This window comes from Molothrus aeneus, chromosome 8, assembly GCF_037042795.1.
Source record: "Molothrus aeneus isolate 106 chromosome 8, BPBGC_Maene_1.0, whole genome shotgun sequence".
In the NCBI taxonomy this organism is placed as follows: domain Eukaryota; kingdom Metazoa; phylum Chordata; class Aves; order Passeriformes; family Icteridae; genus Molothrus; species Molothrus aeneus.
This window is the reverse complement of record NC_089653.1, coordinates 15,262,818-15,282,986: the sequence shown is the minus strand read 5'-3', so window position 1 is coordinate 15,282,986 and position 20,169 is coordinate 15,262,818. Positions and strand designations below refer to the sequence as shown.

General features: G+C 42.8%; 1 protein-coding gene across 3 annotated transcripts in view; it reads left to right on the top strand.

Moving 5' to 3' along the window:
• The first annotated feature begins 12,916 nt into the window (after window positions 1-12,916).
• Window positions 12,917-20,169, top strand: part of OGDHL (oxoglutarate dehydrogenase L) — a 50,484-nt gene continuing 43,231 nt past the window's right edge. The window contains exons 1-2 of one of the 3 annotated variants that reach the window (XM_066554219.1): window positions 12,917-13,031; window positions 17,451-17,685. In XM_066554219.1, coding sequence (XP_066410316.1) covers window positions 17,479-17,685 — 207 coding nt within the window. In that variant the 5' untranslated portion in view covers window positions 12,917-13,031; window positions 17,451-17,478. Of the gene's footprint in view, window positions 13,032-16,729; window positions 16,850-16,897; window positions 17,152-17,450; window positions 17,686-20,169 lie in introns of those variants that run through there. The other 2 variants (XM_066554220.1, XM_066554221.1) reach the window with 2 other exon arrangements.

The following is a 20,169-nucleotide window of genomic DNA, read 5'->3' as shown; positions in this document are numbered from 1 at the left end:
AGCACTGTAAAACACAATTAGCTACTGTAAATTGGAAGAGTGTCAGTGTGATGTGAGATTTCATCCATGTGTATGGCCATATGCAGATATTCTGATGTTTCCAAGCTTTTGGTAAGCAAGTAGATGTTGGAGTATTCATTGAACTTCATGAAGGAAATGTCACTAAATAAAAGCAAATAACCCCCTAAAAATATATAAATAATTAACGTGTTTTATAGGGGGGTTTATGGTTTGTAAGAGTGGAGTTGAAATCCTTCTAAATAAAACCATTTCAAACTTTTTCCAAAATCTTGTTTTAAGTAATTAATTTTTTAGCATCACAGGAAATTAGGATAAAAATATAATTTGATTTCTCCTAAGCTTTTACATGTAGCTGTGCTTATGAAGTTTGCAGCGTTGATCCTAAAGGATTCTGTCCATCAGACAGCAGCAATGGAAGCAAAGGTGGTGACTGACAGACACATCTGGGAGAGCAGGAATGAGCAGGTGGTGGTGGCTGAGCAGGGAGCTTCCTGCACTGTGCCCAGGTAACTCTGCTCATGGAAGTGGCCAAAGGGATCCCATTTTCACTCAGTGTTTGGCTGAGTGCTGGAGGAGCTGGGGGTGCTGGGCTTTGGTTGCGTGACAACTGCGAAGGGAGGGAAGGGCTGACGCCTTCATGTTGTACCTTGGAAATCCCAGGTGCAGGGGAGGCAGAAGGTGCTCCCATTGTGCTGCTGCAGTGCAGGAGCAGCTGCCAGTCTGTCCCAAGCTGTCACTGATCTCCCTGTAATCAGCAAATACTCTCATGAATACACTTGAAAAGCAACCATGGCCTGTGGAGATAACCCTGGGGATAAAGCACAATTGCAAGGGCTGCTTCACCATGAACTTCTCCTGGTCTTCTCCAGTGTCTTCCTACCTATGTCAGTGTTTGTTCAAAGGAATTCCAGACACCTGAATTTCACAACTTTTCGTGTTTACCTTCACAGTCTGCATCCTCTCATCCTGAGCAGCTTTCTATAACAGAAGGATGGACAGATGGATGTCAGACTTTGGGATTCCAAAAGCTGTTACAAACTCTGTCAGGTTCACTGAGGTAATTGTATATTAGCCAATGTAGGGTGATGCAATGTTTGCTCTGGATGGATGACTTGGGTTTTTTCTTTCTTTTTAATTTTTTTTTCTTTTTAATATATGCTTAAAGTCATCTTTTGCTGTTTTGTGGCACCTCTGTGACAAGAGTGAGAACATCCATAAAATCATGGAGACTGCAAGATGCAACAGCTGTCTGAAATGGTTAGGTTTTTTAAGCTTAGAATTGAGTATTTATGATCTTGTTTTGTGCTAACAGTGTTTCATGCTCATTTATCATTGCTTAAGTGAGTGTGACCTGGAAGTTGCATAGGAGGTATTTGTCACTGATAACTCCATTACAGCAATGCCATCAATTTGTGCTGAGCTGAGCTGTCAGGCAGGCTTTCATTGCGTGCTCCTGCTAAGTGGCACTTGGTCTGAAGCTAAAGGAGGCACTGGTGTGTTCCAAGTCCTCTTGGTGACACTGTGGGATGTGTCTGGGTGTGTGCACGCTGTGCTGTGCATGCACACACATTGAAGAAGCTTTAAAGAAGCTGCCATGAACTGCTGGAGTGGGGATCATTGCTAATGTAGCTCATCAGCTGTAAATCTGGGAAGCAGGGGGCAGGAACCTAGAGAGATTGCACTATCTTTATGAGCTGGCTGTGCTTGCTGGCTCTCTGTGTCCACAGTTCACACACCTCAGCCTCTTGCAGTCAGCTGTCCTCTCTCTCTGATGGACTGTACTGAAAACTGCATAGCTGATGTGCCTAAAAATGACATGTTCTTGTGCTGATTTTTTTCCTCTGGTTTTTATTCATTAATTAATAGTAAATTGAACAGGTGATATTAAAGATGAGGGGGTTTTCCCTTTATTTTTAATTGTTGAATAGCTAAGAGGACCACTTCGATGTTCAAATTTTTAAAGAAATGGAATACAATGAAGGCATTTGGGTGTAAACAGTAAGAGTAAGCCTGGTTGGGTAAAGGCTACTGAAAAGCCTCATCTCCTTCTGCCCAAGTGATAAACATTGTTTTGTGTAAATCTCCTCTTGGAAAATCCATGTGACATGCAGATAAGGACATACTTTCTCTGTACAGAACTTACCACAGAGGCTTTGTCTATTCTGCTCTCAGTGGTTTTCACTTGGAAGGCCCAGTTCAGTAACATCTTTTTTGTTTGCTTTTTAGAGAAGCCTTCTGCAAATGATTGGGATTTTTATACCCACTACAGCTGCTTCCTTTTGTAATTAATATTATCAAAGTGAGATTCTGCACAGATAAAAGCTGTATTTGCTAAATAGGAAGGGCAAAAGGACCTTTGGACCAGTGAGGCAGGATTGTTTTAAAAGTCCATGTTTCTAGTTAACAAGAAACAATAATGCAGTGCCATACATGAAGTTATCAGTTTGGATCCAAGACATCTGTATGTTGTTAGCATCTAATCACTGTCCCTGTGCAAATCCTGAACTTTCATTCCAAGGCTATTTTTGTAGGAAAGCAGTAATGACAAATTACAAACTGTTTGTTTTAATATATCTGTATGTCATCACTTCTTTAATATGTCTGACCTTAGTTAAGTGTTACAGGCATTGTGGGTGTTTTTTTCTGGAAGGACAATGTTTGCTAGCTTTTATAACTATAATTTACACTCAGAACAACATTTGGAGTGCATAAGGAATTAAACTCCTGTAAATACTGTCTGGATGGGCTCTGTAATGGCTTTTGAGCATCTGAAATCTTCTCAGGGTAGTGGAATGTGCAAAGAGGCTGCAGGGGAAAACTGCAGTCTTCTTGCTCAAAGACTGTTTTCACCTTTCTTTTACACTCACTTGATGGAGATAGAGAATTATTTTGATTGTGGGGAACTGTTACACTTATTCTCAGAAATTGCTAATAGTATTTGTTAAAAAAATAAACCAGGAAAGCAAAGACAGAATCGGGCAAACTCCAATGTTTTCACATTTATTACAGTAATATTCTATAGTCATGCTCTCTAAATGTGATGCTTAGATTCTCTCAGAAATCATCAAGACCAGCTATAAGGGGGGCAGGGATATATGTTCCCAAATAGCCTTTAGTTTCAAAATTTGCAGGTCTTTGCAAAAAAGGCAGAAAAAACACTTTCAGGAGGCAATTGCTTTTTGTTTCTGTGTTCCCATTTGTGGGGTTGCCATCTCCCATGTGTTGGTGTCCAAGCAGAAACACCTTTGGTGCCTGTTTGATTGATGTTTTTAATTTGTGAAAGGCTGTTCTGACTAAATCCTGACAGTAGTCTTGCTTTGCTTACAGGGGAGAAAAACCACAAGGGTGATATTTCTCTGAAAACACCAATGTGAGCTCTGCCCATAAGTGTCCCAGTAAGTCATGACTGTTTTGGACTGTGTGGGGAAATGACCAAGTTAAGCACCATACCATGTCTAGAATCTTGCAACTTTAGAATTGGAATAAGAAAAATATGGAAAATTTTCTCCAAGCTGCCTGATTGGTTGAAGTTGTTTTGCTTTGTGTACCTGGAACACCAAGAGAGTAGGTTTTCCTCTTTCTGTGGGCTTGTGCATCTTCACCAGTAACAATGCTCCCATATTTATGGGGTCCTCTTTTGTGACAGTGAATAACCAGGCCAGTGAGGAACTGGGTCCATGTGTAGAGAAAGCAGGGTGTCCCCTCTGGCTTGGCCTTGCAGAAGGGACCAGGGTCTATATTATATAAGCACTATATTAAAGATCTCTTCCCAGGAGTTTGACCTGTTCCACTCTTGTGGATTAATCTCTTGTGCTATTTCTACGTCAGATGTTGCCTATAAAGGGAAATTTAGGAAAGTTCATGATCCTGAACTGTGTATCACTAAGAGAGAAATTTTATTTACTTCCATTTGAAAGGGGAGGGAGCTAAATCAAACCAATTATTTGTGTCCACTTAAGATTTAGATGTAGTTTATGACATCTGCTTTAGAGATGCTTCAGAAGAATCCTCATCCATGGCCTGCCATCAGTGAGGACCTGGCTCCTCTGCACATGTGCAACTGCCTTTGAGCTGGAAGTTGATGGGAAGTGCTGAATTTGCTCTTTGTTTTCATTCATCAAAGAATCTTGGCATACCAGATGCAATAAAGGCACTGTATAGATCAAAGTGTTTCATCATGGCACAAAGTTAATTTTGCCAAGATTTGAAGACTTATCTTTTCAAAATTAAAGGTTAAAAAAATGCTGTGAATAGCTAAAATCCTGTTACTGAATAATGACAAAATTTTCTTTAATGTAGTAGGAATTGATTGGATCTAAACCAAAATGTCATGAAAATAAATTAAAGTAATTGTGAGTGTTTCACACCCTTTTGTGTAAAGGATAAGATCCTAAAAATTGTATTTTCAAATCCAGAGTTAGGTCTATCTTCAAAATGCCTGCATTGTTAGGTAATTATATCATTGTAGTTTTAAGTCATTATTTTTGCCTGTTGCCTGAGGAATTTTACAGCAGAGCACTATTAATAAGATGCCAGGAGAACAAATTCAGTAACTTAATCTCTGTCATAAATTGAACTCAAATAAACAAAGTGGCATTTTCATTCATAATTAAATGACCTGCAGCAAATGTAGGTCAGGGAGTGAAGGGATGTTTGATTTTACATTCTGTGGGAAATCAAAACTTTTGCATTTTGAGGAGAAAGGTGAGAAAAAATGCAATCAGTGTCTTCTGGACATGGATACATTGAACATACCACAACTTTCAGAAAAGGTGGTTCATAATTCATCCACATTGTAAATCTCAGCTAAGTGCTATTTAGACTTTACAGTTGGTGATGACAATTCCCTGAGCATTCAGATGAAAAAAGAAGACCTACTGATTGATTAGGTCCACTCCTTCCTCATTCTGCCAATTCCATGTACACAAAAACCAGCAGCCAAACCCAGAATGCAACAGATTGGGAGCTTTTTTTTCCTTATCTGAAATTGGACTACTTGATTGTGAGGAATCATGTGGAGGAGATGTTTCTAATGACAACTAAGTATCTCCTAAAGTCATATGGCTTCATCCTCTGTGGCTCTAAATCTTTTCACTGAATTTTTTTGGGTGGTTTTGTTCTAAAGTTTTTGAAGTCTTAAAATTGTTTCCGGTCATTGGCATGAGACCTAGAAACACTCAGATGAACCTGCACCTTCTACATGTGAGTTTTGGAAGGGGTTTGTTACCCTGGCTTACATCAGGAACCTCCTTTGCCTACTAGGAAAGGCTTTGGCCTCAGTAATCTGAAGGGTTTCAAGGCTAATCAAATTTCTGTTTGCTTTAGAAAAGCATCTCCTTTTTGCCTCAAATCTTGATTACATATGACCTTCAGAGAGCCTCAAAATGTTAATAAATTCCTCTGAAATTGGTTTTTGTTACAGTCCAAGGTAAAATTGTACCCATGAGAAATGCTTAATCTATGACTAAAATAAGGCATTTGTATACTTAAATGAGCAGGGGAAGGCTTTGCTGTTCTGAAAATTCATGTGGCAATGACCTAACAGAGCTGTCTTAAGGGAATTAAATCTAACTTTGAATTCTGATCTCTAGGTCAAATAACTCCAGGTATTCTCTGCTGCCTTAATATTTCTCCAGGGCTGAGAGACTTAACACAGGCAGCAACTAGTGGCTCAAGTATCATAATGTTGTATTTGATAGTTTGTGTCTTACAGCCTTTCCAAAACCGAGTATTGGTAATACATCCAGGTGAGGGGAATTCTCTGAAGTGGGCTGAAGGACAGGATGAGCCAGGGGGAGCTGAGGGACCCCGTGAATGTCCCTTATCCCCTGCTCAGGCAGTGCCCAGCAGCCCCAGGCAGCTCCTTTTCCTCACACAGGTCCAACACCGCTATCAATGTGGCTGAGACCCGTGTGTGTTTTGTCCCGCTCTTGAGAAGCTGTAATTTCTCGCAAAAGCCTCTTTGTTTACTGAAGTGCTTGCCTTCTATTTGTGTTCTGGGCAGATGGCTCCTCAGCAGCGTCTGGCCGATGAGCTCAGCCTCGCCCAAAGCTTCACCCTGGCTGCGGGAGGAGCCGTAATTCAGCCTCGGGGCTCGCTCCTGCTGAGCCGTGGGGGACAGCGGCCGCTGGGGACAGCGCGTGCCGGCCATGCACGGTGCCTTCAGAGTACTGACTGCAGTGACAGGGCCACGCTCATTTACCTAAGGCTTGGGCTAATCACAGTCCCTAAAGTGACGTGCAATCCTTGCTCTTCGGAGCTGGATCCTTCCCGGGCTACAAGCTCCGAGGTGGTGATGACTGAGGATTATGATTTGCTAGTGGGATTGAGTAAGAAGTGACAGGTGGGATTTATTTCTACTTGCCAGACACCTTTACGGGCTTTTCAATATTTTTCTATAATTGGCTTCAATGACAGCCTCCCACAGGCACTATGCTCGTCCAGGGAATGGGTCTGTGTAGGAAAGGTCTGTTTGTTAAGGGAACATCTGTAATTGCCTTAGGCTGCCACAGCAATAGCACTAAAACTCCAAACCTAGCATCAGTACAGCCAAAAGTCATCTCACTGTGGGTCCTGCTTTTCACTTAATGATGTTCTTCATGTAGTGTTCTGTGCATTGAAGGTGATATTATGCTTCATCAGGCGAGGATTTCATGCAGCTCAAGCACAGGCACCCACTGGGAACTGGCCTGCAGAGACTGGAGAGCTGGACACTGCTACAGTGCTGTGTGCTGAGCCCCACAGCTGCCTCATGTTAATCAGCACTAGAACCATTCCAGGAGGTCAGTGTTATAGGTAAGGACTTTGTAAAATGGGGATCTGTAATGTGACAGCACAGACTGCACAGCAAACTGTTCTGAAAGGGATTTAGGGCAAAGCTAGAACAGTTTATTCCATGATGATAAAACAAGCCCAAAACTACATACTGGGGGCAAGTTTGGGGTGAGTTGTTCGGGGTGCATTTTTCTATGGCACCAACATTATTTTTCTGAAAATGTATTTGGTGATACGGTGGCTGCTTGTGGATCAAGAGTTCCCCATGAAGCATGAACGGTGAGCTCACCTTGGTAACTCAGATGTTCACAGGTCTGTGCAGTTCAGGTGTTTCCTCTTTACAGGAAAACAATTGAACAGTTTGCTGGCAACTAAACATAAAGGAAGCACATAAAGGAAGAGTTGTTTCAGCTGTGAAGCAGAAGCACTCTTGAACACTGTCCATCTGAGTTCAGCACTATGAGTATAATGTTTCCAAATGAACACCATCAGGAAAATAAGAAATTATTGTGGTCTCCATCTAACAGGTTTGATATTCCCAGGCCACCCCTGAGCCCTTGGGTATTTTACATTAATACTTTTGCAAATGATCCCTATGGCTCTGGTACCAGAAGAGAAAGGGTTGGGAATGCCAGAGGAAAGTGTTAGAAAGAAATTATGAAGTTTTAACAGTACAACAGGTTTGGAGTGCAACTCCAAAGGATCCCATTGAAAAACATAGATAAGTTTTTAGTTCTGAAAAACAGAAGCAAACAGAAAAGCCTGTTTAGTTATTGCAGAATAACTCAGTAGGGACAGTGCTTCTAAGGGAACTCTAGCTTTGAGGCACAACGTGGTGTTGATTAGTGCAAATAAAGCTCTTCAAGAGTCACCTTTCAGCAATTACAATCAGACACTGCCACTGTGGCTTCAAAAGCTTCATTAGCAAACCCTGCTCCTAGTGAGAGCTGTAAATCTCAGATACCCCAGAAGTTTTAGCTGTTGGAGGACTGTCTTCCCTTATTTATTTTCTTCCAAATGAAAGATAATTACATATTCCTTCATCTGGATAAATAGCATTGAAAATCAAAATAGATCCTCCTGAAGAAAACACAGCCAGTGGTATAGTTCTAAAGAGATGAGGATAATTTTCCAGTTCAATATGATGAAGTCAGGGCACCTTAAAATTTTATCGTTACCTAAAGCAACAATCTTAACAAAATGCAGTGTGGTTTAGATGTAGCCAAAAGAAAGATATCAAAAATAATTCTTTTTTCTATTTTTGTTAGGATTCTCTAATGAAACACCTGCAAACGCTGAAAACAATTTTCTAGCAGTTTTCTCCTAATCCACAAATAGAAGAAGATGATATTTTCAATTCTTTCTTGGTTAAGGCAAGGGCAGTGGGCAGTTGGCAGTGCTTTGTTCATTGTCATTGTGCCAAATACTGGCAGGCACTTTTGCAGTGTTAGTGGTGAACTGTTTCCACAGTTTGTGGGAAGAATTCTTGCTGATTTGCCTGCCAATGTACTAACCTCCCACTAAAATTGTGGGACAAATTAAGTTTAGTGCTCTTGCTAATTTCTACATGAATTCATTATTTGGCAGCTATACTAAATGTATGCCAGAGTTCCTCCTTAACCTACGTGTCTTTCTGACTCACTCACTGCTTTGTATATACTGTAGTTAATTGTTTACTCTAAGAATTTAATGAAAATACAATGAGGTATCAAAGAAATAATTACAGCAACTGTTGCTTTTGTTCTTGTAGCTGTAATGGGCTAGTTTATTAGCAAAGACATGGGGAACCAAGAAGAAGTTGTGTTTTCCTGATTTTCAATCAGCTATGTTGTCGAGCTTGTCTCTCTCTAACAGATCTGTGGCCAGACAAATGGGTTCCTGCAGTTTGATTCTATCCAGAAATATGTTTGGAGAATAAAATCACTTAAAAATTATCTATTGACCAAAATCAATCAAGGAGCAGTCTTGGGTGTTACTGGTCTTCCAATAAAACACCCTGTACTTGTACCTGTTTTCTCCACAGCCTGACATTTCAGAGAGTAAGTAAACCCAAAAGAGCTGTTATTCAGATAAAACTATCAATGTGAGTTTGTCTGTTGATCAAATAATGATGGTCTGCTTACCCTTAGGTTGGACATGACTTCTGTTGTGAAACTGGTGCAAGTCATAGGTGCTAGCTTGGAAGGAAGCTTGGAGGTCATCCAGGGTTCAAAGCAGGATCACCACTGGGGTCACACCAGGCTGTCCAGGGCTTTTTTCAGCTGGTCCAGATGCATCCAAAGATGGCATCATGTTTCTGGGTCCCCCTTGTGATGTTTTTTACCCTCTGAGTGAACACTGTTTTCCTTGTGCCTAGATGGAACCATTTCTATTTCCCCATCTCATCCTCCTGCCATGCAGCCCTGTGAAGAGCCTGGCTTTGCTGGCTCTGTCTCCTGCTGAACTCCCTCCCCCCAGGTTATCCCTGTGTCTGAGGAAAGGGCAGTCATTGCTTCCCTCCAGCTCCTGGCTGTGCTTCACTTGGCACAGCCCAGCATGCTGTTGGCTTTCCCTGCTGCCTCACATTTAACCTGCCCAAAGCAAGGAGCTGTGTGAAACTGGGACTGACTTTTCTGTCCCTCAGACATCCAGCAGCACATCTCCTTTACCACAGGAAATTTATTCATGGAAGTCAGGGATATTACTGAAGCTTATGGCACACAGAGCAAAGATTTCAGAAAGCAAAGGGCTCAGAAATAACCCATAAGAAATTCCTCATGTGACATTTTCTGCAGGAGGTGTCAGATATAATTAAAATACTTCTCTTATGTAGGACTGGGGAGGGAGAAAAGCTTGATAAATTATTAGTTGACAAAGAAAGGGATTAAAAAAGGGTTTCTGGACATATTTGAAATGTCTACCTCTCAAACCCCCCCAAAGCCTCTCCTTTGAAAACTGACTGAATCATTTGTTGCAGCTGTTTGGTCTGGGCTCAAAGGTTTTTAGGTCTCAGGTTTACATGTTAGACAAACATAATGACCAGAGTCCTGTGTGACATCCATGTTAGGCTCAAAGTGAGAGCAGGTTTTACAGTTTCCAAATTGCCTTGCTTTGAGAAGAGATGGTGCTTTAGATTTGAACCTCTGTTAGTTTGTAGTCTGTGTGTAATAAACACATGGGGAAATAAAAGCAAATAGAGTTTCTGGCTTGGCTTAAAGAGAACTTCTGGTCAACATTGTCTCTAGTGGAATTACATTACCAACAACAATGAAGAGTTGCCAAAAATACATAAATGTATCTCTCTCAGGAGGGGAAGCTATTAATGAGATTGTCCTTCTGTGAGTAATCCTGTACCTCGACCACCTCCTATGAGATTACCCTTTGAAAAAACAAGCCCACTGAGAAGTCGTGCTGTGTTGGAGAGAGTTGTGTGGAGCAATTAACCTCAGGAAGAACTCAGTGCTGATTGCAAGTGGCTGCTGATCCACCAAGGAAAACCCTCGTACCAAACCCAAGAGAAGACAGGAGCAAGGCATTAGAGGGGTGTGCAGCACCATACCCTGGAACAAGCACATTGAGCCCTCAGTGGGCAGCATGGTGAGTTTCCAAAACCAGCCGGGTTCTAGTTTTGTTAAAACATGCTTTGGGTTGTTTAAACAGGTTGGACCTAGTTTTGTTAACTTATACCTGAGTTAAGACAGAAATGAGGCAGAAATAAGTAAGCAAACTTGTTAGATTCACACTGGTGCTACAGGACATAAGGATAAATATAAAAATAAATAATGGTGAGGCAGTGTGTCTTTCAGCACAGCAGGCAGTTTCACCTCTGACAGCACAGGGGTGCTGTTGTGACTGTCGTGTGCTGTACATTTATCCAGTACAAAACTTTTCTAACACGTAAGGTTTCCTCACTATGGAGCTGGTACGAGAGCCATGCAAAGCAAGCTGCCACATCTGATCCTGTGTGTGCTAGGAATTGCAATTTTGTTCAAAGTTTTCATTCCGCTGATGGATTTCCGTTCCGGCCAATTTTGATGTGTGATGGTTTAGCAGGAAGCAAAGCCAGTGTGTCGATCTCCCTTTGGCTGGCTGGAGGGAGAGGTAAGTATACAAGTGGACACAGAAATGGGTTGGTAAATGTGAGTTGTAAATGGAAATTGTAAGGATTGAAATAGGAATAGTGGGCAAATAGCTTATTGTCCATCATGGTCTCACTGCAGAGCAAATGCATGAGTGGCAAGCAGGTGCTCCTCGGGGGTGCAGACTGGTGACAAAGTGACACCAGAAGCCAGCAGCAGCAAGGCAATAGCCCAGTACAGCAAAAGCTGCTGGGGCAGGCTGGTGGGACAACCAAGTCACAATAAATATTGGAGAATTTGGGAGCTGCTCCAAATCCCAATAAACCAGAATCTTGCTGTTTCAAGCACACAAATTCCATTGTGTGAAGCATTAAAAAAAAAAAAAAGAGAAAAGGAAAATAACATAAATGTGAAACTGGGCAAAGGGTTTTGGAAACAACATAAGCACTTGAAACATACTGTAATATCTTAGTGTCTATCCAAGCATATTTAATTTATCCTGTTCACTGCAATGGTATTCACAGTCAGATTTGGCGTGTGGGTTTCCCTCTAAAGTGGAGAGGAGATCTGCTTGTCCTCACTATAATTTTTAATTGAATTTATGTTCAGTCAGCATAACATGATTGCTCTAAAGATGGTTTCTGTCTGCCCATAACAAGGTTAAGACTCAATTAGTAGCTGCAGCATCTAACAATGTTTCACCACTTGCCAGAAGGCTCAAGCAGCACCTGGCCAGCTGCAGGCACCAGTTCAGCTCCCGTTTCCCTTTGCAGGGGTGCTGGGCCGCCCTCCCCGGGAGCGCTGAGCGAAGGATGGGCTGTCCTGGGGGCTGCCTGTGCCCCATCCCTGCTCCATCTGTTCCCTGCACCAAACAGTGTAGCACAAAACCATGAACACATCATTCACACCCTCGCTCTGCAGTCCCCTGAAGGTGCACAGCTGCTGGGAAAACTGCTGAGATGATAATAAGGTTTTTGATGTCTTTATGTCAGGATTGAGGGTTTTTCCATCTTGAAGAAATTAATTTTACTCTAATCAACAATTGTATCAACTAGTAAGCCTCAAGAAAATCTGAGTGACCGTTAGGTGACAACACCCCAGATGAAGCCTGTTGTGTTTCTTCCTAAGGTTTTTCCTTTCCATTTCTGCCCACCTGACCCTGATAAACTCATTTTTGCGCTATATTCTTAGCACAAAACAAACTATAGCTCTTTCTCTCTTCCTTCCTTTTAATGTGTGTCCAGTTTTCCCATCAATCTTATTACTTACCCAGAAAGTTAACAAACATTGGGATGTATGTGATGGTGCCAATAGTTATCTAAAATACCAATTTTGCATATATATATATATATAAAATATATGGGCATTTGATTTTGGTTGTAAGTTGATTAACAGCAGGTAAATAAAAAAATAAATCATTTTTGATTTATGAGAAAAAACGGACAGACATGTAATTTGAAGGCAACCAGGAGAAAACACGAAAGTTGTAAATGAGAATTCTACCAGCAAAGGAACACTTGAAATTGTATTGTCTGGCATTTTATATTTGGTCATGTAAGTCAGATACTATCATCTGGTCAAGGTCTACTACGTTCAGTCTACTTTATGTACAAATTTTGGAGACCAAACATGTGTGTCCTTGGGCCACTTTGTATGTCCCTTGTCAAACTTCCCATCTTCTTCCCGCCAAACTTTTCCTGCACAGGAGCGGCGCGAGCAGCTGGTCCATCGGACGGGATTCCTCAGCGTCGCCTGTCTCAGCTGCTCACCGGGAGCGCCGTGCTCTCGCCAGTATTTACCCGTTCGGTGAGGGCTGAGGCGCGGAGCACCAAACGCGTTCTGTGCCCACCGACCCCGCCATGCCGCCGGGGCCGGGGGTGCTGTGAGGGAGCCGGGGGGCCTGTCCGGGGTGTGTTCCGTGTCCCGGGCTGCGTCCCTTGTGCCGAGGTGTGTCCTGCATCCCGGCTGTGCCCCGGGGTGTGTTCCGTGTCCCGGGTGTGTCCTGGGGCGGTGGTGCCGGTGCAGCGCCCGCGGCCCCGCCCCGCCGTGACCTCAGCGCGCCTCACGTGATGCAGGTGCGGCCCCCGCCCCGCCGCTCCCGGCGCTCCCTCCCTCTCTTCCCTCCGCGCCCTCCCTGCCGCGCTCCGCGGATGCGCTGGAGCCTCCGCGCCCCCGCAGGTCTGTCCGCGCCGGTGAGGGGCGGGGGGCGGCGGAGCCAGGCCGGGCCCGGCCGCGGTGCAGGGCCCGTCCCCCGCGCAGGCCCCCGGCGCGGCGGGGCCTCTCGCCGTGCGGCTGAGGGGGTCGCGCCGCAGGCCGGGCCGGGCCCCGGAGCGTGGGGCGAGCGGGGCGGCCCGTCCTGGCCAGGGCTCCGGTGATGCCTCAACCCCGCCGCAGCCGGGAGCGCCTTGACAGCCCGGCAGGCTCCGGCCCCCGGTGCCAGGGTGACCGGGACACCGCGTCCTGGCGTTGCGGGGAGGGGCCGCAGAACAAACCCGACCCTCCCAGATCCTCCCCTCTGCCTGTTGGTAGCCTGGAGTCTGTGGTGTTATCCCTCCGGTACTGTGGGATGTCATCCCTGTGGTACCCGCTGAAGGCGTTTTTCAGGCCACGGTAATAAATCCGTTAAGTTTTGTTGCACCGAGGCGCCTCCATTGCCCGGGACTCGCGCCTTGGGCGCCTTGGGGCGAGTGTGACGCTGGAAAACCTCCTGCAGGTCAACTTTGTGTGTGGAGAGTTAGGATTCTCCATACAGCACGGCAGATCTGTGCTAGCGGAAAAGAAACATTTAGTGCATGGAGGTATCCCTGAAGTAGCCTTTCTTAATAAGGATATTCCCTCTATCTGTAGTTTAAATTATCTGTGATAATCTTTTGGAGAAACTTTATCATGCTCATCCATTTTTTTTTTCAATGTCAGCCTTGTTTTATTTGAATTACTATAAGCCTTAAGGAGAGCTTTAAGAGTAAGCTGTGTGGGGAATATTGTGGGAAATTACCATTGTAGTGGATGAAGAACTATTTTTATGAAATATGGAGCAGATTTTTTAGCCACCACTTCTGCAGACCATAAAGAACATTAGCAGCAGGGCTTCACATGCATTAAGAAACTCAGTAATGCCACTGACAATACCAGGAGGATATTAATTCATATGTGTAGTGTATTTATACTGAAAGTGATTTTGAAAAGAGCTGGATAAAAACTTTATTTTAAGAAGTGTCTGCTGTCTGTTTTCCACATACTTCTATGACCCTCTAGAAACCTGGGTAGAATAATTCCCAAGACTGTCTGTGACATTAGGGCACTTCTAGAGGTGGGAGTGCCAAGGTGAAAGCCTGGTCGTTGTTTGAGACAGCTGCAGGAATTTTCAGCTACTCAGGGCTTTTTTTCCACCATTTTGAGGGTGCTGTGGTGCATTAAATATCAGGTTGTTCTTGTGGTTCACTGCTTCTTTCTTATTTTTGACCTCTGGTAGAGATTTAATTAATGCCATTCTTTAGGTTGCTCTTAGCTCGATCCCTTTGCAATCACTGTTTTCATTTCAGGGTTGGTTTGGGAAGCATAGTGGAGTGGAACGGGTCCAACTCCTGCCGGCTCCTGTGCGCTGTCCTGGGTGCTGATTTCTGACTGACAGCCTCAAGGCTGAGTGGGCTGGGATGGTCTGTGATCACGCTGGTGGTCTCTGGTTTGTTCAGCTGCTGACAGCTGACATCTGTGCTGAAGAGCGATGTGTGCAGAAGGAAAAACTAGGAAGAAGTCAGGGCTTTTGAATCATATTAATCTGTAACTGAAGTCTGGCTGGAATGACTTAGCTCCTGTATGCTTTTATATATTGCATATTCAGTAGTTACTGCTTGAAGTATGGCTCTGACCCCGTTTTGAAATTTAAATGGAACCAGAGGGAAGTGACTGGTACTGCTTACAAGCTCTTTTTTTCTGTTATATATGATGTCACTTACACCCATTTTCCAATCTCCTTGATACATTTTCCTTATTCTGTTATGTGTTCTTTACTAACTCTAGAAGAACTACACATTCTTCAGGCAGAAATAAGATGAAGAAAAAATGTAAAATTACCTATGCTTAAGAAGCTTGCTGCTGCAGTGTGATCAACTGGGAAAAATGTTCTTCTCTTGCCTTTCTCTCTCAAGTCTTTACAAATTACTTTAAGTGAGAGTAGTTAATCCCTTAGGAGTGAGTGTATGTGTGCAAAGGTGGCAGAGGGTGAGATTTGTATGCAGTAAGGTAGGAATAATAATAATAATAATAATAATAATAATAATAATAATAATAATAATAATAATTATTATTATTATTATTATTATTATTATTATTATTATTATTATTATTATTATTATTATTATTATTATTATTATTATTATTTCTATGAGAATGGGCACAGACATGAAGTTGTAAGTGCCATGGTGACCTCTCTGTTCTTATTGTTATAACATGTTGAATTCTCACCCACTTTTGCAAAATGCTAACATGAATGCTTGCTGTTAAATCTTACAGAGAGTTGTGCATGCAGACAGTATATGAGTTCTGTCAGTGCTCTTGCAGTCACTGAGCTCTTGCAGAGTTCATCTGCTTCGAAAATGGTGCTGGGGGTGTTCCTGTTGCTCCAGTTGCCCTGGTCAGAGATGGGTGTTGGCACAGGTGTTATGGTAAACTAAATAAAAAGTGGGAAATGACAAGGGAGTGTAAGCAGGCAGGAAATAACACTGATGAGAGGGAATCAGCATGCCAGTAGCCCAGCTGTTGCCAGTTTCATGCAAATGCCAGGTGGAGAGAGCAGAGTGTGTGGTTTTGAGGAGCTCATAGGTTTAAATGAGGACTGGGTGCTAGTTTCAGTGCTGCTGCCTTAGAAGAACACTTGCCACGTGTCTGGGCACATGGAAAATGTGGACAAGTGCCTGTTTAGAGCATCCAGTAAGTGGATGATGGCTGCTGCTCTTAGGAGCTACAGCTCAGGTCTGCTGGTGGGTGAGAATGAAAAGGCTGCAGAAGCCTTGAAAGAGTAGACAAGGGAATCTGCTATGATCAAGGACAGTTCACTGCTGGGGTGATAGGTAAAGGTAGTGACTAAGAAAAGGATCTAGTCATCAGCTTTTAAATAGATGTTGAGCTAAAAATGTGATGCCAGAGAAGAGCAAGCAGTAATACTGTTTTATTTAGTAGGAGGCCTGCTTCTTGTGTTGGTTTTTTTTTTTTTTTTAGGATCAATATTAACTTTTAAATTGGATGATGAAAAATATAGCTACTCATATCCCTTAGAAAATAAGGCATTCTGTAACCATGTTTTGTTTTTTGAAAGGAGGCTGTAAGAGGAGAAACAGTGAGAAAATAATTTAATGGGATTCATATACAGAAATGTTTATGAAGATTTTTTATAGTATCTATTTTTGAATTAGAGATAAAGAAATCTTAATATGTAATAGGTAACATTAAAAATTTTTCTGTTACTCAAAATAGTGAGTAACAACAACTGTGTTGTTTTTAAAAAACTTTGAAGTTCATTTGGCAGCTCATTACTTTTGTTTTTAGCAATTGTTCAATCACACCAAACAACAAAAGACCTTGGGTTTTACCTTGGACCAAATACATAATTTCTCCAGATGGACAGCTAAACAAATGAGAGACACTTTGGAGTTAAATCTGAATTTTACTTCTTCTAAATTAATCCCTTATCTTTCATGATCTTGTAGCTTTTTAAATACTTGAAAATTAAAATAAAACTAATAATTTCTTTTCACGCTATTGCTCTTTCTTTGCAGTTTTAGCAATTTCAGCATTAAGATTGTATTATTTTGGGACTAATTTTAAGATGCAGTTGTTCTTTTTTGTTTTGAAGGTGAGCCCTGATTCCCTTTGCTAGTGCTGGAGCCGATGGTGTTCAGCATTCAGAAGATTCAACCCTTATTGTGGGAAATTGACTTGGAAAATTGAATTTCTCAATTCAAAATTGCATGGAATCTGCTCTCCTTGTTACAAAGCTCGTAAGAGATCATTGGAAGCACAAGATAAATGTTGCCAGTTAGGAAAACAAATGAAAGGGAGCCTTTTCTCAGTGTTTCACTGTTTGGTTGAAGGCTAATGTCAATATGAACACTTAACTAACACTTCTAATGATTTGGTCAGCTCCATTACTCAGGGCAGGAATTTGAGGTAGCGGCTTTTTGTTTTCCACAGCATCTGTGGCTGATGCTGTTTGCTGACCCCAGCCCAGCCTGGCTGGGTGAAAGGCCACAGCTTTCCAAACAGAGGGGAAGCAGTTGGGGTCGCCAGGAGCTCTGGAGAGGTCAGTGATTAGCAGTGTCTTTTGTTCCAGGGAGCTGGGCCCAGGGGCAGGCGGTACAAGTGGTGATTGCTTCAGGGAGCGGGGTGGTGTTACCAGCTGCTGGAGCTGGCTGGTGTGGGGATGGCCAGCAGCAGACACTCTCTGCTGTGGCTCCAACTCTGAAGGGAGCTTCATGCCTAGGCCTGAGCTTTGTACTAGGGCACTGTAGCCAGAAACCTCAGTTTTTGCTGTGAGGCTGAAATGTGTCTACAATTCATTGGCTCTTTTTCTGATTAAGTTTGGTTTTATTTTATTAATAGACTTGGATCGTCTGGCTAATAAACAAACATGAGTCATCTGAAGTTGTTTGCAGCTACTCTGAAGAGGCATGGCTTTAAACTTCTGGAAAATCAGGATATAGCCAGAAGGGCATTTTTACATGGCCAACGGTATGTTTCATCAGGAACCTCAGAGCCATTCCTGAGTGGGAGTAATTCCAATTATGTGGAGGAAATGTACTGTGCATGGCTTGAAAACCCTAAGAGCGTACATAAGGTAAGTCTAAAACTTGACTGTAATGCTGGTTAAGAGTGGAATAGGTTTCTTTTACTTTGTCACTTGCTTTTTAATAAAAAAGTTCAAGAAAAGGTGTTGTGTGAAATGAAAAACATGAAATTAATTTCCCACCTATTGATTGGTGTAAGATTTGATATTGCAACTATGAAAGTACAGGGGAGGCACAGGCATGGTGAGCAGAGCAGAAAGAAGGATAAGTACAGACCATAAATAGACAGCTGCTCTGAAACTTTATTACTCCATGGAAATGCTGGTCAAGCAGTCAGTTAAGTAATCCATTACATCCAGAAGAAGATCCAAGAATAAAATATATTTAATTTTTTGATTTATAGTAGGGCTGTATCAGAAAATATATTTAAATAATGCGTTGATGTTGGTACTTCTAAGCTGTCTGTAGAAGATGAATGTTCAGTTGTCTTTGGATTAAACTATGGACGTTGTAACCTTAAAACTGAATCTGAAATGGTCAGAATATTATTCTGAAGTATCTTGAAAAGTATTTTGTTTTGAATCTTTCCTTCTCTCTCCAGGCAATAGACATTTGTTTGCTTTTCTAAAAGCTCTATTACCCAAATCCTTTCTTGTGGACAAAATACATAGGCTTATTTTTTAACAGGCTTTCTGCTGACAAAGAGAGCTCTGTTATGGTGATACATGTATAGTAACTTAAGAAGTTGATGAGAAGTCTCATCAATTCTAAGACAGACAAGTCATTTTCCAGGAAGTAATGTGAATTGTGCCCAAAATGTTTACCAAATTGGTTGTCTGTTCCCTTATTCTCAAGGCATGTATATCAAAATGTCACTTAGAAGTTGTTGTTCTAAGTCTGATAATCTGTCTAGAGTGTGAGGAAGTGATGCATGCCAAGGGCAGAAACTAAAAAGGAAACCAAAAAGGGTGGTTTTGTAGCTGTTTTTTTTCTTTGGATGTTGTGTATGAACTTAGTCTGGTTGAAAGATGACATAAGCAATGCCAACCCTTAAGACTGACTGTTTTTCACATAGCAGATTGATCCGTGGTCTTTTATGTTACACCTGAACGTGGGATGGAGAAACCTTCTCCAGGAATTGCTCTTTCTCATCTGACTGGCAGCCCTTGTGCTGTAGCTGCCAGCTGAGCTGCACCACTGTGGGGTGGGATAGCACATTGTGTGGGTGCATTGGATTTCTGCAAAGCCCTCATGGTGTGCCAAGGCTGTAGATCGATCCCAACCCTTTTATCCTGGGGATACTGAAGGGATGAACTCATGCATAAGGAGTGCATGGTGACATCAAGGTGACATCTTGTTTTTTATTGTATTTACATTATATTGGCTTCTGGCTAGCTTCTTTCCTTTTAGATGAGTGAAATGCCTGGTTCAGCCCCCTTGCAGTGGGGTGCATTTTGCTGCTGGGAAGCCCTGCAGGTGTCTGCGGGCAGGGGAATACAGAGCCCGCCGCAGCCGGACGGGGCGGCAGCGCTGGAGCTGCCCAGGGTGCTGAACCTGGGCTGCCGGAGCTGCACACCGGCTCGGGGTAGGCAGAAATGCTGAAAACCCTGCCGAAAGGCCGTCCAACTCATCTGGCAGTGCAGTTCAGGCACAGTCTGATATGGATCCCGTTGAGGTGATGCAGGTTGTGGGTTGAACAGCAAGCAATAAATGAATTGACTGAGGAATGCAGGGTGTGGCCTAGGGAGTGGATCCCAGGAAATTCAAGATGCATTTTTGTTGTGGTTTAGCCCCATCTGGCAACCATGCAGCCACTTGTGCTTTCTCTCTCACACACATGCACGAATGGGGGAAAGAATTAGCAGGGTGGAAGTGAGAAAACTTGTGGATGGAGATCAAGATAGTTTAATAGGGAAAGCAAAAGCTGCATGCACGAGCAAAGCAGAACAAAACAATGAATTCATTCACCAATTCCCGTGGGCAGGCAGGTGTTCAGCCATCCCCAGGACAGCAGGGCTGCAGCACATGTAATGGTGACTTGGGAAGACAAACACTATCACTCTGAATGTCCCCCTTTCCTTCTGCTTTCCCCATGCTGAACATGATGTGGTTTGGAATATCCCTTTGAGGGAATATTCTTTTGAGGCACATCAGTTGAGGTCAGCTGTCCTGGCTGTGTCCCTCCCAGCTCCCTGGGCATCCCCATGCCCCTCACTGGTGGGATGAGGAGCAGAAAGGCCCCGACACTGTGTAAGCTCTGCCCAGCAATAACAAAAATGTCTCTATATTGCCAATCCCCTTTTAAAATCCAAACCAGTTACTGTGAATTAACTACTCTAGCCCAAACCAGCGCAATTAGAAAACTGTGTGAATTCTTTCCTAGGTTAACTGTGTTTAATAAATTTGCAACAGTAACAAACTGAAGTAAATTCACTGTGTCCCTGATTTATGAGGCTTGAAAGAATATGGATGGATGGATGGATGGATGGATGGATGGATGGATGGATGGAATAATGGATTACAGCTATTCTTGC